This window comes from Eublepharis macularius, chromosome 4, assembly GCF_028583425.1.
Source record: "Eublepharis macularius isolate TG4126 chromosome 4, MPM_Emac_v1.0, whole genome shotgun sequence".
In the NCBI taxonomy this organism is placed as follows: Eukaryota; Metazoa; Chordata; class Lepidosauria; order Squamata; family Eublepharidae; genus Eublepharis; species Eublepharis macularius.
This window is the reverse complement of record NC_072793.1, coordinates 151,348,403-151,364,375: the sequence shown is the minus strand read 5'-3', so window position 1 is coordinate 151,364,375 and position 15,973 is coordinate 151,348,403. Positions and strand designations below refer to the sequence as shown.

At 44.8% G+C, this 15,973-nt stretch overlaps 1 protein-coding gene across 3 annotated transcripts in view; it reads right to left on the bottom strand.

Annotated features, from left to right (window-relative positions):
* Nucleotides 1-15,973, bottom strand: part of CFAP20DC (CFAP20 domain containing) — a 248,538-nt gene that overhangs the window by 53,014 nt on the left and 179,551 nt on the right. For all 3 annotated transcript variants that reach the window (XM_054975347.1, XM_054975348.1, XM_054975349.1), the window contains one exon: nt 1,818-1,879. In XM_054975347.1, coding sequence (XP_054831322.1) covers nt 1,818-1,879 — 62 coding nt within the window. The remainder of the gene's footprint in view (nt 1-1,817; nt 1,880-15,973) is intronic.

Below are 15,973 nucleotides of genomic sequence, written 5' to 3'. Positions count from 1 at the left end.
ACATTTGCCCTCTTCCAGTCTTCCAGAACATTACCTATCCTCCAAGAGGCATAGAAAATGATTGCAAGCTCTTTTCTTTCAGCACTCTGGGATACACTCAAACTGGACCAGGAGATTTGTACACATTCAGTGCGGCAAGGTGCTTCTCAACAATTTCTCTACCTATTTCAACTAACAGTCCCAAAGTCACGCCTTGCCTACTACCATCTCTAAGTGGGCCTGTTCTCTCCTTCAGGGAGAAAAGTGAGGCAAAATAGGCATTAATTCTTTCTGCTATCTCTGTCTTCTGTCAGAGTTTCTCCGTTTTCACCAAGCAATGGGCGTATAACCTCCTTTACTGTCCATTTGGTCCTCAAGTATCTGAAGAACATCTTTTTTGTGTGGTAAGCCCTCCTGGCCAGTCTCAGTTCATTCTGAGCTTTGACCTGGCCTTCCCAGGTAGGCCTCTGCTATTTTCTCTCCTTTTTCTCTGAAATTCCTATGCCAGTTGTCTCCACTCTCTTGTGATGTCATTTTAAAGCCCTCCCAATTAATCTTCCCTGGTTCCTGCCAAACACATTCTTCCTTCTCCTTGAGAGGTCACGTGCAAGCTGGCCATCCTCAAGAAAACATAGATCATGCTTCCAGAATCCAAACTGTTCCTTCTGGCACTATGAACTCAGCCAGTGGTTCACATCCATAATTTTTTTGTTCCCATTGCATTCCTCTTCCTCTTACCAACAGGATTGAAGAGAATATCACCAATGCCTGGATTCCTTTCAGTTGCCTCCCGAGAACTTCATAGTCAGCTCTAATGTGTTCAATGGTGTTCAACTGCCCATTACTGCAGAGGTGAGTGTTTTTCCTTGCCTTTCCTAAGCTGCCAGAGTATCATTGACTCAGGCTTGCTGTGTGTAATGGGCAGTTACAGGAATATGGGTTATGTTTTAGGTGTACTCTCAGGCAATTAACGCTGGGCCAATGCTGTGCATGAACGGACTTTGCCTCTAGGATATTCTCCAGAATTTTGTACAAACATGGCCTCCTTTATCAAAGCACTTGAAGGTAAAAAGGATGAAAATGCTTCTTCCGACTAAATATCCTCAATTTAGGACTGAACTGAAAGTTCCCTTGTAAATTTTTTGGCATTAAAAGTAGTCTGGGCGTGGACCTTCTCAAGAAAGCTCCCCCCGCTTTAGTTTTTGTTTCCTGCCTGTCGGTGATCATGGTGTTAGTTGTGATCACATTCCTTGGAGCTGCTTGGTACCTCACCCCCCCCCCCCGCCTCAAGAAGCCAGTGTGAGGCCCGGAAGAACTGCTCATATTCACCTTTTGTAGGCATGACATAATCATGAATTTCAATCAGTGACATCAATGCTTCTTGCCTTTAGTATGACATTGTGAGGGATTGGGAAAGATGGAAAATATAAGCACCAATAAGAAGTGGGACAAACCCTTTACCCTGTTTGCAGGGCCTTCTTGAGAAACAGCTGGAAAGCTTCCACTGTGTGTGTGTGGGGGGGGGGGGAGATTTCAGCATAACCCTAACCATTTCTCCAAGAGTTTCATTATATGACTTGTTTAAAGACTTGTAAATTATTCTTACAGCTCTAAAATCACACATATACACTCCTCTACCATGTTCACATAAGTGTTTACAGCTACAAAAACCCAAGTGTATGTGGTGAAGGCAGGGGTGAGGGCATTTCTTTTTAAGACCCAACAGCTGAACATAAGATTTAAGAGTCTGCAAAAGAAAAGAGAATAAGTCACATTGATCGGTCTGTTAGAACATTCTAAGAACATCCTCATTGCCTGGGCTATAAACAACAGCTTACCGTGGGTTGGAATGGGAAAGAGGGTTCATTTCTTTCTGATAGTGACACCCTTGATTGATTGGCTGTGGAAGACAGAAGAAGTAGGAGTGAGAAAATTACTTTGCCAAACTTCTTTCATTATGTCTAAATCTGAATTAAAGTATTACTTTTATCTATATAGTGTCATCAAGGTACATTAGAGAGTTGTCTAAGTAAATCAGGCAAACCCTTGCTCCAAGGAGCTTGCAAATGAATTTTCAATAGCGGGGAAGGCGGCTGTGCAGTGACCAGAGCTGCTCTGCCAAAGTCAAAAAAGTTTTTCGTTTTTGTATGCAAGACGGCAAAACAATATCATGCTGGCCTCATTAATGGGGGCAAAGGTTTAACTATAATCACTCTTGGAAAGAAACATCACGGATAATTTCTTGCATTCTTCTTACTTCTCATTACTCATATGTTAATTCCACCCCACAAGGTTCTTGAATAGATCTCCCAGTGGAATTTCCAAGTGTAAATAGTAGCTGGGGAGAAGGGCTCAGACCAGGACAATGGCGCAGGGCACTTAACCATTTCACTTGCGACAGTTGCCAAAAATCAGTTGGCTCCTCTGTGCTATTTTCTCAGGGGGGGAGGGGGAGGGGATGCATGCAATGCATCATATGGGAAAAATGTATCCATCATATGTACCCAACCCAAATTGCCCATACCGAATTTAAAAAATGCAGAAGTTCCATACACAGATCTCTCAAAGTCATCTCTAGCTAAAGTCCTTTGTATAATCCAGGGGCTTCAGCAGTGGTGGACTGAATGCATGAAAATGTTGCATATAATTGATTTTTACTTTAATCTTTTATTTCCTATTTTTGTTCATAATTTTAGAAAAAAGGCTCCCTGACAGATTTAGAAATCAAGCAATTTTAATATTTTAGGACTATTTATATGTCACTTGAAAGAAATTACTGCAGCCTGACTGTGAAGCAACAATAATACGCAGTTCTCAAAGCCATTATATTCTTTTTGGACTGACAGTTTGGAGCTGCAGCTAAACAATTTATATTTCAACAATTCTTCCTGACAGCCTAGTTATTACATTTCAATTCTTGGTAAACTATCACTGGCTATAAAATATAGTTTTTAGTACATCACTTTTAATGTTTGCATGTGAATGCATCTGCTCACAAATTTGCCTGCAGTTTTGGCTAGACAGATTCTGGATTTTTTTCAGAACAAAATTTTTCCCCTCCCAACATAATGAAAGCAGCAAATCATTGTCCATTTCATAACCATCATTTATCAGATCAAGGATCCCAAACCTAAAAGTGGACTCACAATCCCAAATCCAAAGGAACACATTCAATGAAAAAAAAAACGCTAATTACTTACATAAACCTGAGTATTTTAGTACTCAAACATGTACAAAACAAAACCAACAGTGAAAATAAAGGTAGACAAAAATCCGCCTTCTGGTGGTGCTGTTGCCATAGATTAGAGTAAGAGACAAAGAGGTTATATAAAATTAGCCAATATTTAGAACAAACCCCCCCCCCCCTGTTATTTTCTGGGGAGGAGTTGTCCATAATCTATACGAGAAAAATTAGCAAAGATTTGATGAGCAAGTAACACCAGGAAGAAATATGATTAGTTTGAAAGAGAAAGGATTTTTATCATCTCACACAAGAGCAGAACACACAAAATACAATTTTCTATGGGATCATCAAGGGAAACTCATTTTTTCACTTTTGATCATAAGAGTTACAGCAATAATACTTATTCCAAAGGAGGAATGACGCTGGGACAGGTCTTAAATTTGCTTTATTAACATAATTGTTACACAAGGCACCATTTTGGCAGCCTTGGAGTTGTAGATGATAAAACACTTCAGAATGTCAAGTGGCAAAACAAGCAAAATTTTCCTTTATTGATAGAAAATTCAGTAGCTCAGAAAATAACAGAAGAATTTGCAGTGCATCCATTCTAGAGAAACTATATCTTATATCTTACATAGAATGAGAGGCCTTCAGATGCTTTCTGCTAGATGAGGAGGACTCGGAATTCTGACTGTTTCTATTCTCATGGTGTCAGAAGGAAATTAGAAAGTGTGGCAGTGTGAAAAATTAACTATATTTTCATGCCTCATGATTTTTTTGCAAGTCTGTATAGCTCAGTAAGTTTAGTTCACTGATTTTTAATATCACAAATTAGGAAAACAAAGCCTCATCGTCCCCTACAACTAAGGGGCAAGAAAGGGCTTATTACTCTTTCAACTTGTCACAAATCATTTACTGAAGATTTAGAGAAAGGGACCCAAACTTTCTCTGCCTTGGCCCCCAGCTTTCTCTGCTCTGATCCAGCTAAGAAGTTCTGTATATGGAAACAGGCTTTTGTGGATGTGTATATCAGTTTGAAAGCACTGCATTCCAATACTTCCTCCTTAGTTGTTCTTTGTCTTTCCATAGACTGTCACTTTTTAAAAAACTTGCAGTGCAGCAGTAAAATTCTTTTTCTTATGAACTGACTAGTGCAACTGACTCATCTCTTGTAGAAGTGTGGGCCAGCGAGATGGCAGATGACAGGGTATAATTCCACCTTCCCATATGGTAGTCTTTGTTCGCCCTCGTCTAATCTGCCTTGTCCACTCCTTTGCAAAAAAATTAAACTATAATGTGCTAAATGTGCTTTACACACATGTTCTTAAGAATAACAAAAATATCTCTCTCTTGCGGAGCAGCAATAATGGAGGAGGCAAGAAGGAAAGAATCCATGAATAGTAACAGGAGACTTGTAACCTAATTCTCTTTTTCTCCTTTGCTCCAGCCCAGCAACAGGACCCTGGTAGTTATATCTTAGTTGCAGCTGCTTATTCTTGGATTGTCCCAGCAGCCAACCTTCCCTTCCTCATGAACTGCTCCAGATAAAACAGCAAACACTGACAGCTTTAAATCTGTTGGGGAGGGATCGTGGCTCAGGGGCAGAGCATCTGCTTTGCATGCAGAAGATCCCAAGTTCTATCCCCAGCATCTCTTGCTAAAAGGACCAGGTGGTGGATGATGTGAAAAACTTCCTCTGTTTCAAATGTCATCAACCTTCAACTCACTCCTTGAACAACATTTTTTAAATTTATTTTTTATTAGGTGTTTTCACTTAAGTAAACAATTGAAAAAAAAGAAAAGGGCAAGGAAACAGGGAAGAAAAAGAAAGGAACAAATAATAATAATAATAACATTCGATTTATATACCGCCCTTCAGGACAACTTAATGCCCACTCAGAGCAGTTTACAAAGTATGTCATTATTATCCCCACAACAAAACACCCTGTGAAGTGGGTGGGGCTGAGAGAACTCCAGAGAGCCGTGACTAGCCCAAGGTCACCCAGCTGGCTTCAAGTGGAGGAGTGGGGAATCAAACCTGGCTCTCCAGATTAGAGTCCCGCGCTCTTAACCACTACACCAAACTGGCTCAAAGAAAAGTAAACATATCTATTATGGTCCACTTACAACACTGCTCTGTATAGCTTTGAACAACATATTTAAGTCCTTTTACATTCTTGGTAAGTTCAAGTCTATATGCTTATTTGTAATCCAATTATAAAACGGTATCCAAGGTCCAGCGAATTCTTCTTCCATTTTCCCTTTTAATATCATTGTTAATTTGTCCATTTCTGCTGTTTCCATAATCTTCAGGACATACATTTAATAAATAAACAGAATGTATACCCTAGATTTGGTGCTCTGGTGCAGGATGTGAATTATTAGATCTGTGAGTGCAGGAAGTTAGTACTTGGTTTTCATGGGCAAGTTTAAGCTAATGGATGTTCAGAAATCTTGCAGGGCACTGGATCAAAATAGTTTTCTGACAACTATTTCCTGATGGCTGTGTGGAGTGTCCTGTTGATGTCTGGCAGTTGTGTTGAGAAGAGTTGGCTTCTGAAACCAAGAGGTCCTGTGCAGTAGGCACAATTATTCCTCCATGTACAGATTCTTTAGTCATCAGTGCTCTACAGAACTGAGAGAAGTGAAGTGGCATAGACAATGGACAGAATGACATCCATCCATCCATCCATCAGTTCATTTGAATGGTTAAGCTGAGAGGATGTGACTGCCCCAAGTCCACTCAGCAGTGAACATACTAAACCAATGTATGGAGAATAAACTGAAAATCCAGATGACATCAAAGTTACATTGGTTGGGAACAAGCTTGCACAAGTCCTGTACTGAATGAGTTTGCTATCCCCCCTCAAATGTTCAGATACACAGTAGGAGGGTGCTTCTTGACACATAACTGGGTTTTGGATAAACAGGTAAAGGAAGCTGCTAGAAATGCCTTTCACCAGCTTTGACTGATTCAACATCCATGACTATTCTTGGAGAAAGTTGACTGAGCCATGTCACAGGGACACATGTCTTGGTAACAGCCAGATTAGATGACCATAGTATGCTCCCCGAATATGATTCAGAAACTTCAGTTGGTACAGAACGTGCCTACTAAGGCCCTGACTGGGACTTAATAAAATGAACATATAAAACCAGTGTTGTTTGCGCTTCACTGGCTTGTCATTTGTTTCTGGCTTCAATCCAGGATGCTAGATTTGCTGGCTGACCTTGGGCTAGTCACATACTTTCAACCTAACCTACTTCATAAGGTTGTTGTGAGGAAAAAATGGAGGAGAGGTGAATGATCTAAGGCACTCTGTGTCCCCATTGGGGAGAAAGGTGAGATATAAATGAAGTAAAATAAAATAGATATGACCAGAAGTGAGAAAACAGTTTGGGATAACCTGGGTGTTTTGGGATAACCCGGGTGTTTAAACACTTCAGTATGCTCCATAAAAAATTGGGAATCTTTACGGAGCACACCAAAGCTCAAAGCAGCACTTTTCTTGCCATTTGCAAACAGGAGGAAGGATCCCCTTCCCCTTAGCTGAAAAAAGCTGTCGGCGTTTGAAAACAGCTGTGCAAGAAAAGTGTTGCTGCTTTCAAACGCCAGCAGTATTTTTCAGCTGATGGGGAAATACCCCCTCCCATCAGCTGAAAAGTGTCTGGCGTATGAAAGCAACACTTTTCTTGCCACTTGCAAGCGGGAAGAAAAGTGTTGCTTTCAAACTTCCCGCCCTGCTTTTTTCACTTGATGGGAGGGGGAGGAGGGGATTCCATCCTTCCCCTCCCATTGAGTGAAAAATGCAGCAGGGCAGGAAGTTTGAAACTTTTCTTGCTTCGGGAAGCTTTGCTTTGGGATTCCTGAATCAGCTCAGCAATTCTGGGACCGATTCGGGAATCCCAAATCTTTCCAAATCAGACTCGATTCAGGTTAAAACCCAGAACTGGAAACCTGAAGCACAAACCCCTAGATATGACCTTTAACCTCCTAAAAAGCTTGAGTCCAGAGTACTTGAAGGATTGTGTAATTCTAATCAACATGCCCAAGTTGTGAGGTTGAGGGCTGCTGCTTTCCTATGGGAACTGACCTTGTCCGAGGTGAGATTAATTGGGACCTGCACGAGGAGTTTTTTCAGCTGCCACCCTCCAAACTGTGGGACTCTCTCCCCCAGGGGGGTAAGACTGCTACTCTTGAGAAACCTGAAGGCCTCTGAATAGAAGGAACTGTGCCTTGTTGTTGAGGTCTCTTTTACGTACACTATTATTTGTCTTGGACTGGTTTTTTTTTGTTGACTATTAAAATGTTATTCCTTTATATTTTTAAAACTTTGAGGTTGCCTTATACTGTGTCAGACCCTTGGTCTATCAAGATGAGTGTTGCCTACTTTGATGGCAGTGACTTTCTAGGATCTCAGACACAGGTCTTTTACCTCACCTTCTACCTGATTCTTTAAACAGGAGATGCTGGATTTTATCCTCCTAAGACACCCTAGGTGAACAAAGGCAAAGACACTTCTCTGGTGATGAAACAAAAGGGTCAAACGCCTCTCACTGTACAGAACACCTTTTAATTGCATTACATTTCACATCCATCCTTTGGCCACATAAATAAATCAGACACTGTAATGAATCTGAAGTTGAGATTCCAGTATAATTCCTTCTCACTCGCTCTGTTAACTTAGTTGGGGGAACTTGTGAGTCAGCATTCTGTAAAGACTGGCCCCCGCTGGCATTTATTCTGGCTTCTTAAGAAAAGACAACAAAATTGGAGTCAAGCTCCTAGAGGAGCCCTTTTTATTATTTCCACTGAACAAAAAGCTGAAGCACGTTGGGAAGGACAGCTTAAGGATGGCTGTCTTTCAGGTTTACTTTCTGCAGTGGCCTTGTGAACAAGCAAAGAATTTCAATTGGCGGCAATGTGAATCTGACGTTGCATAAAACTTTATTTGCTTTCCTTTTTTCTAAATGAAAACAAAATAACTTCAAAAGCCCAGTCTCTACATCACAAGGCATAGAGGCAGCCAAACCATGGAATGATTACTTGGCTTTCACATAGCTGATTCATTTGAGAGAATGATTTAAAATAAATTCGACGTTATGTTAAAAATTCTGGGGCGGGGGGCAACCTCTCCTAATTAAAAAAAAAATCATATAGGCTCAAAGATGTCAGGTTCAGTGTGTATATGAGCTGTACTGACTCCATTTTCTAATGCTTCTAGTGTCCAAGTGCTTTCTCTGCAGGTGCACCAGTTCCCAAGCAGACTTCTCACCAAAAGAGATTGTTTTGTCTAACAACGTTCCACCCAAGATCGGCCTTGAGAGAGTCCCGCTTCCCATGTCTGAAAGATGTTGTTTTGAGAACTGTGGGGGGAGGCTGGTTCAGCTGGGAACTGTTACTTTGTACCTTATGCTTTGCCTTTCATTGGTAACAATGATCTTGTACCATCCTGAATCTCCTATTCAGGACAGTGGACTATAATGAACCATTTCTGCAGTAAAGTTTCCTTATTCAAACAATGGACTCTTGTTTGCTTATAAAGGAGAACCTGTAAGAAGGACATTATCTAGCCACAGTCTGACATTTTGTTACCAATCATGTCTAAGCCGGGCCCTTCGGAATCCAAAGCAGTCCCGGACAGGGATCCTTTGTTTGATCCGTATGCTTCTCCCGGCGATCAACAGTTACAACCTCAAGGCCCTGCACTGGCAGGGAACGGAGCTTCAACTACCACCCCTCCTCTCATCGATCTCAACAGTGGGGGCGAAAAGCCGACGGCCATCACCATCCCGCTGTTCTTGGTACCCACACCCTCGGAGTGGGGAGCCCGACCCCGAGAAACAAGAGAGCGCAGGGCCAGTGGGGTGCCCCATTCGTTACCCATGGATGGGCGCCGAAGCCTAGAAACAGTCCCTGAACTGGACAGCAGCCAACCATGGCTATTTTGGAACAGGACGACCGAACAGATTGAATGGGAAACGTCCCGCCGCGGTGTCCTGAGTTGGGATTATTCGGAACTCACTCCGTGGATGGAGCAACCAGAGATTTCCGAACAAAGTTGGGTACAGATGCAAAATCGTACCCTGGCTGTGGATTCCGGCATTTCGGCAGTTACTGGACTGGCCAAAGGAATTCTAGCAGCGAGATCGCAAGACGATCAGGGAGACCCTCCACCTTGGAGGCCGAATACCCCGGTGGCTGCCGCCGCTGGGAACTCTATGATGGACCAACCGGGTCCAAGTAGAATTCAATTGCTAGAAGCTAGGTTAGTCGATATGGAAGAAAGCCTAGCTCATGACATACATCTACTCTCATTAATGGTGGCGGGAGAGAGACCATCACCCGAAGAAATGGCTGTACAAATAGCGACTCTACAAAGCGTTATTTCTAACCCAAGGGAGTCTGCTCCGTCGCAGCCGCCGCCCACGATTAACCCAGGGACAGGAGGTGAAGGGGATTCCTGCTCCGATTCCTGCGCTGACGATACATCGGATTCGGAGGAAGAGGGGGATCCCTGCCCTGGAGAGACGCCAACGGAAATCCCAAAAACGGACGAAAATCCAAATCCCGGGGACACTCCGGTGGAGGTCCCAGGAGGGAACGGAGAGGAACCGAGCCGTCCGACGGAGTCCCCCGTAATACCCCCTCCAACTTCTCCGATAGTCATCCAACCGGATCAGCTCGAAGAGCCTCCAGCTCCTCCAAGGGGGGAGATACCACACCAAACGCCTACAACTACCCCTGTACAACAACCCCCAGGGGGGGGTCAACCATTGCAGATCGTACCCCGGGGACTCCTTCCGAGTCCGAGAGTGACGACGCTGGGAGGGGCAAGCCCACGCGGCCCAGCACCTACCAGGCCCCTGCCGCAGCAGCCCCTTCCGCTCCGACCTCAACAAATACCACCACAACAGCCGGTAAGGTTACCTCCAAATCAACCGGTGTTGCCACCTGCGGATCAACCGGTAAGGCCTCCCCCACTTCGACCACATCGGCCCGCACCCCAGCGACCAATTCCGGCCCAACCTGTTCGGCCACCCCCAACCCAACCGGTACGGCCGCCGCCAGCTCAACCGGTGATACCGCCTCCAACCCAACCGATCAGACCACCACCAATACAACCGGCCCCGCATCTGCCACCGCAGCCGGGGGCTCCCGGGCAGCCGTTACCACAGCCACAACCCTGGCCGCAACTACCCCCACCTCCCCAGCAGCCTCCTATTACGCCGCAAACCCAACTGACCATTCCGACGGACTATTACCCCACACCAGCCCCAAGACAGGATCTTCCCATGGGCTGGGTAAAACTGGAAGCCACTTTTGACGGAGACCCCTCCAAGTTAGGATTTTTCCTGGTACAAGTGGTGCAGTTCTTCAATCGGTGGGGACACCTATTCAGAAGTGAGGCCAGCCAGATCGAACATCTCGGTTCACGGCTTCAAGGCAGAGCGGCAGACTGGTATGTGGGACTATACAATGTTGGGGCCCCAGAACTCAATACCTTGCAAGGGTTGGTGGATGCTATCAGAGCACAATATGAGGACCCCTTAGAGGAAACCAGAGCCAGAACAGAGTTGCAAGCTATTAGACAAGGCAGCTTGTCGGCCAAAATTCCGACAGCTAGCCGCTAAATGCCCTAGGTGTGAGGAGTCCACCAAAATAATACTATTCAAACAAGGGCTAAACCCGAAACTCCTGGACCGGGTTCTCATGCAAGACAATCCTCCTACGCTGTTAGGATGGATTCAACTAACCTGTGAAGTTGAAAATCGCATATTAGAAGTCCGGTTAGTTGAACAACAACAACAATCGGGGCAAAGACGGCCCCTAACTTTGCAGAGGGGAGGACGGGGCACGGGATATGCTACCCGAGGAGCAAGAGATGCTAGATGGCAACAAGGTTTGTGCTTGCAATGTGGACAAGCCGGTCACTTTGCAGCACAATGTCCATACCGGCCTGTGCAAAGACCCCCGCTCCAACTACGGCGTCCAACCCCTGCTCCATTTCCCACATTACAACGCCCAACACCAGCTCCCAGGTTGGGTAGGGGTCGCGGTACTTCCCAACGAAATGCCCCCGACAGAGGGTTAGAAGCTGAAGAACTCATGGAATACGACCCTACTGCCCTAAGTGGAGAGGAGAATCCGGAAAGCCCCCAGTCGGGAAACGAAATGGATCTATCGTGAAGGGGCCCAAGCGGCAGATCCACTCTCGGCCCGTCCCAACAAGGGACCGGCCACACGGGTCCATATTGTTCATACCAGTGACTTTGTTAAACCCTGAGAGAAAGATGCATATCCGTGTACAAGCCCTAATCGACTCAGGCTGCTCTAGAGACATTATTGCCCCAGCCCTGGTCAATGGATTAGTATTACCAGTGCGGGAATTACAAAACCCAGTCATTTTCGAGCAAATGGATGGCACCAATATGAACCCCGTCACCACAGAAACAATCCCGGTGGTGACGGGCATGGGCCAACACTGGGAAAAAAGATCATTTGTCATTAGCACCACAGCCAAATACCCGTTAATTCTGGGCAGTAAATGGCTATGTGATCACAACCCCTACATAAATTGGGCAGAAGGGAGCATCACCTTCAGCCACTCCAACTGCGAAAAGCATCGGTGGAATCAAAATTGGGGTACCAATCCAACCCACACCGAGACAGCTCTCCTTACACAGGAGGAAATAAGTCAAATACCCGAACATTATTGGTCTTACTTACCGGCTTTCTCCGAAGAGGAAGCCGATACCCTACCCCCGCACAGACGAACCGATTGTGCAGTGGAGATTTTACCGGGAGCCTCGCTACCAAAAGGCCGACTCTACCCTATGAATTTCAATGAAAGGGAAGAACTTAGAAAATTCATTGACACCAATCTCCAGAGGGGGTTCATCCGTCCTGCCAATAGTCCCCACGCAGCACCAGTACTTTTCGTAAAGAAAAAAGATGGAGGGCTTCGGCTATGCACGGACTTTCGAGGACTAAATGCTGTATCAACCAACAACGCTTACCCCATCCCACTCGTCCGAGATCTGCTCAACGTCGTGGCTCAAGGTAAGATCTTTACAAAATTAGATTTGAAAGATGCTTACTTCCATGTTCGTATCAAGGCTGGGGACGAGTGGAAAACCGCGTTTAATACACCCCTAGGACAATATGAATACTTAGTTATGCCTTTTGGATTAACTGGAGCCCCCTCTGTATTCATGTCCATGATAAATGAAGTACTGCATGAATTTCTGTACAAAGGAGTGGTGGTGTACCTTGATGATGTGTTGATTTATTCAGAATCGGAGGAGGAGCATGTTCAGTTGGTCAAAAAAGTTCTGGCAACTCTAATGAATAACAAATTGCCTATTAAATTATCCAAATGCGAATTCCATAAAACTGAACTCACTTACCTAGGTTATTGTATATCCCAAGATGGCTTAAAAATGGATCCAACCAAAATACAAGCGATCCAAGAATGGCAAACTCCCACTACTCGTAAAGAACTGCAATCTTTCTTGGGATTTGCCAATTTTTACCGAGAATTCATTGCAAATTTCGCACAGATCGCCCTTCCCCTGACGGAACTGTTAAAAACCAAAGACAAAGGGGACCAAGCAAAAAAGCCCTCCTCCAAATTACTGTGGACATCTAATTGCCAAACAGCCTTTGAACGCTTAAAAACGCAGTTCGTCACAGAAACCATTCTCCGCCACCCCGATGAGAATTACCCCTTCATAGTGCAGGTCGACGCCAGCGATACGGCGATTGGAGGAGTGTTATTGCAGAAGGGTGAGGAAGGGAAGCTTCGACCTTGTGCATTCCTATCGAGAAAATTTTCTGAGGCGGAAAGGAATTGGAATGTATGGGAGAAGGAGGCCTTTGCAGTAAAAGCAGCCCTTACGAACTGGCGGCATTGGTTAGAAGGGGCACGCCACCCATTCGAAGTTTGGACAGATCACAAAAATTTGGAGGCCCTCCGAAGTCCCCGCCGCTTAAATGCCAAGCAATTATGGTGGGCAGAATTTTTCTCCAAGTTCAATTTCACTTTGAACTACCTCCCGGGCAAAACTAACTTTCTTGCAGACGCCCTATCGCGCATGCCCCAACATAGGAGCAAACGGGAGGAGACTATAGATACAGTCTTCTCACCAACGCAATTGGGAGGCGTGGTAACCACACGTAGCCGCGCAATCCAGCCCCTTTCGCACGGCCAGGAATGGAAATCAAAACTTAAAGCTGAGGTGGAAAAGGAGGGGGATAAAGTGCCCAAATCCAAACTGAATCAGTCTCCGCAGGGGGATTGGTTATCGGGAAATAAATTCTATGTACCCGACAGTCTACGGAGGGAGGTTTTACAGCGGTGTCATGATGCCCCCACCGCAGGACACTATGGGTACTTGAAAACGCTACATTTGATACAACGGCAATTCTGGTGGCCGGGCATGCGCAAAGACATCTCCCAATACGTAGCCTCCTGTCCCATTTGCCTCAGCGCTAAGACCCGCAAGGGGAAACCTCCGGGTCTGCTGCAACCCTTGGAAACTCCCAGCAAACCCTGGGAAATGATATCTATGGACTTTATCACTGATTTGCCAGTGTCCAAGGGACATAACTGCATCTTAGTGGTTGTGGATCTGTTTTCCAAGCAAGCCCATTTCATTCCATGTACCACTATACCCACCGCTCGAAAACTGGCAGATCTATTTTTAAAACACATTGTAAAATTACATTCTTTTCCGTCCAAGGTAATTTCGGATCGCGGCGGACAGTTCGTTGCCAACTTCTGGCGGGAGCTTTTACAAATGTTAAATATTGAGCAAGGAATCAGTTCAAGGCACCACCCACAAACCGACGGGCAGTCGGAAAAAACTAATCAAATATTAGAGCAATTCCTTCGTTGCTACATCAACTTCCAGCAAGATAACTGGGTGGACCTCCTCCCTCTAGCAGAGTTCTCATACAACAACAGTGTACATGCCTCTACAGGAGAAGCCTCTTTCAAAGTGGTGTATGGGACCCACTTCAACCCTTTTCCGCTGGACGCTCCCCCTTCCTTTTCCCCGACTTCGCCAGACGTGTCTTCATGGTGGGGGGAGGCAGCCCACCAATGGACTCTCATTAGAAAACACCTAGAGAAAGCCAAACAGGATTACAAAAAATACGCAGATCGCCATCGTGCGGCCGAATGGGATTTGCAACCTGGAGACCATGTTTATATATCCACCAAGAATCTAAAACTAGCACAAGTCAGCCGCAAACTGGCCTTAAAATTCCTCGGACCTTTCACGGTGCGCAAAGTAATTAACGAAGTGACTGTTGCGGTAAATTTACCCAAAAATCTACGCCATGTCCATGACACCTTCCATGTCAGCCTGCTGAAGAAGGCTCCAACAGATGACAAATGGCACATCAAAGCTCCACCCATTCCAACCTTAATAGATGACCAAATACACTACGAGGTACAACAAATATTGGACTCTAAAATCAAACGTAATCAGTTGTTTTACCTCATCAGATGGAAGGACTTTGACTCTGCGTTCGATGAGTGGGTGAATTCTATACATGTTCATGCTCCTAAACTAACCAAAGCTTTTCATACTCGCTATCCATATAAACCTGGGGGGGATTTATTTTAAGGGGGGCAGAATGTCAGGTTCAGTGTGTATATGAGCTGTACTGACTCCATTTTCTAATGCTTCTAGTGTCCAAGTGCTTTCTCTGCAGGTGCACCAGTTCCCAAGCAGACTTCTCACCAAAAGAGATTGTTTTGTCTAACAACGTTCCACCCAAGATCGGCCTTGAGAGAGTCCCGCTTCCCATGTCTGAAAGATGTTGTTTTGAGAACTGTGGGGGGAGGCTGGTTCAGCTGGGAACTGTTACTTTGTACCTTATGCTTTGCCTTTCATTGGTAACAATGATCTTGTACCATCCTGAATCTCCTATTCAGGACAGTGGACTATAATGAACCATTTCTGCAGTAAAGTTTCCTTATTCAAACAATGGACTCTTGTTTGCTTATAAAGGAGAACCTGTAAGAAGGACATTATCTAGCCACAGTCTGACAAAAGAGAAGGAGCTACTAAATACTCATGAATAGTGATGGGTGAACTCCCCTTGGCTCAGCTCAATTTGTATTCACTTCTTATGATCCTTGCTGGTAAGAACTGAAGAAAACCTCAAGTATTTTTCAGAGGACGCCATGAAAGACTGTTAATAGTGAGAGGCAAAACTAAATCCCTAATCCCTTCCCAGTCCTCCACCGCTGTGAGCCCCCTTCTTTCTTATCCTCTCCCTTCCACCCAAAACTTACCTGTTTTCTCATGCAAAAACAAAACAGAGTTATTTCTCCATTTTTGCTGCTGTGTGTGTACAAGGAGCAGCCAAAATGGGGAAATAACAGGACACAGTATCCTATTCCAGGACACTAAAATACTGGACAACACTTCCAACTACTTTGTCAGACTGCACAGGGAAGCCATTGAAATTCACAAGCATAAGCAAAACTTCAACAGGAAAGAAGAAACCTTAAGAATGAACAGAGCATGGTTTCCAGTTCTGAAAAACACCAGGCTAACAAAACATTCTATCCCCGACAATAGCCCTGCAGAGAAGATTAGCACATCAAGTACCAATCCATATGCAAAAGAACCTCCTCAGGATACAGTGAAGCCTCCCGCCATTAGCATTCCACACCCTGGGAAACTCTTACAGGATGACTCAGCTCAACCCCACCCCTCCTGAGTAGATACAAATGACCTACATCTTTTCCACACTGTGACACTGAGAGATCTCTGTCTTTTGGTGCTACA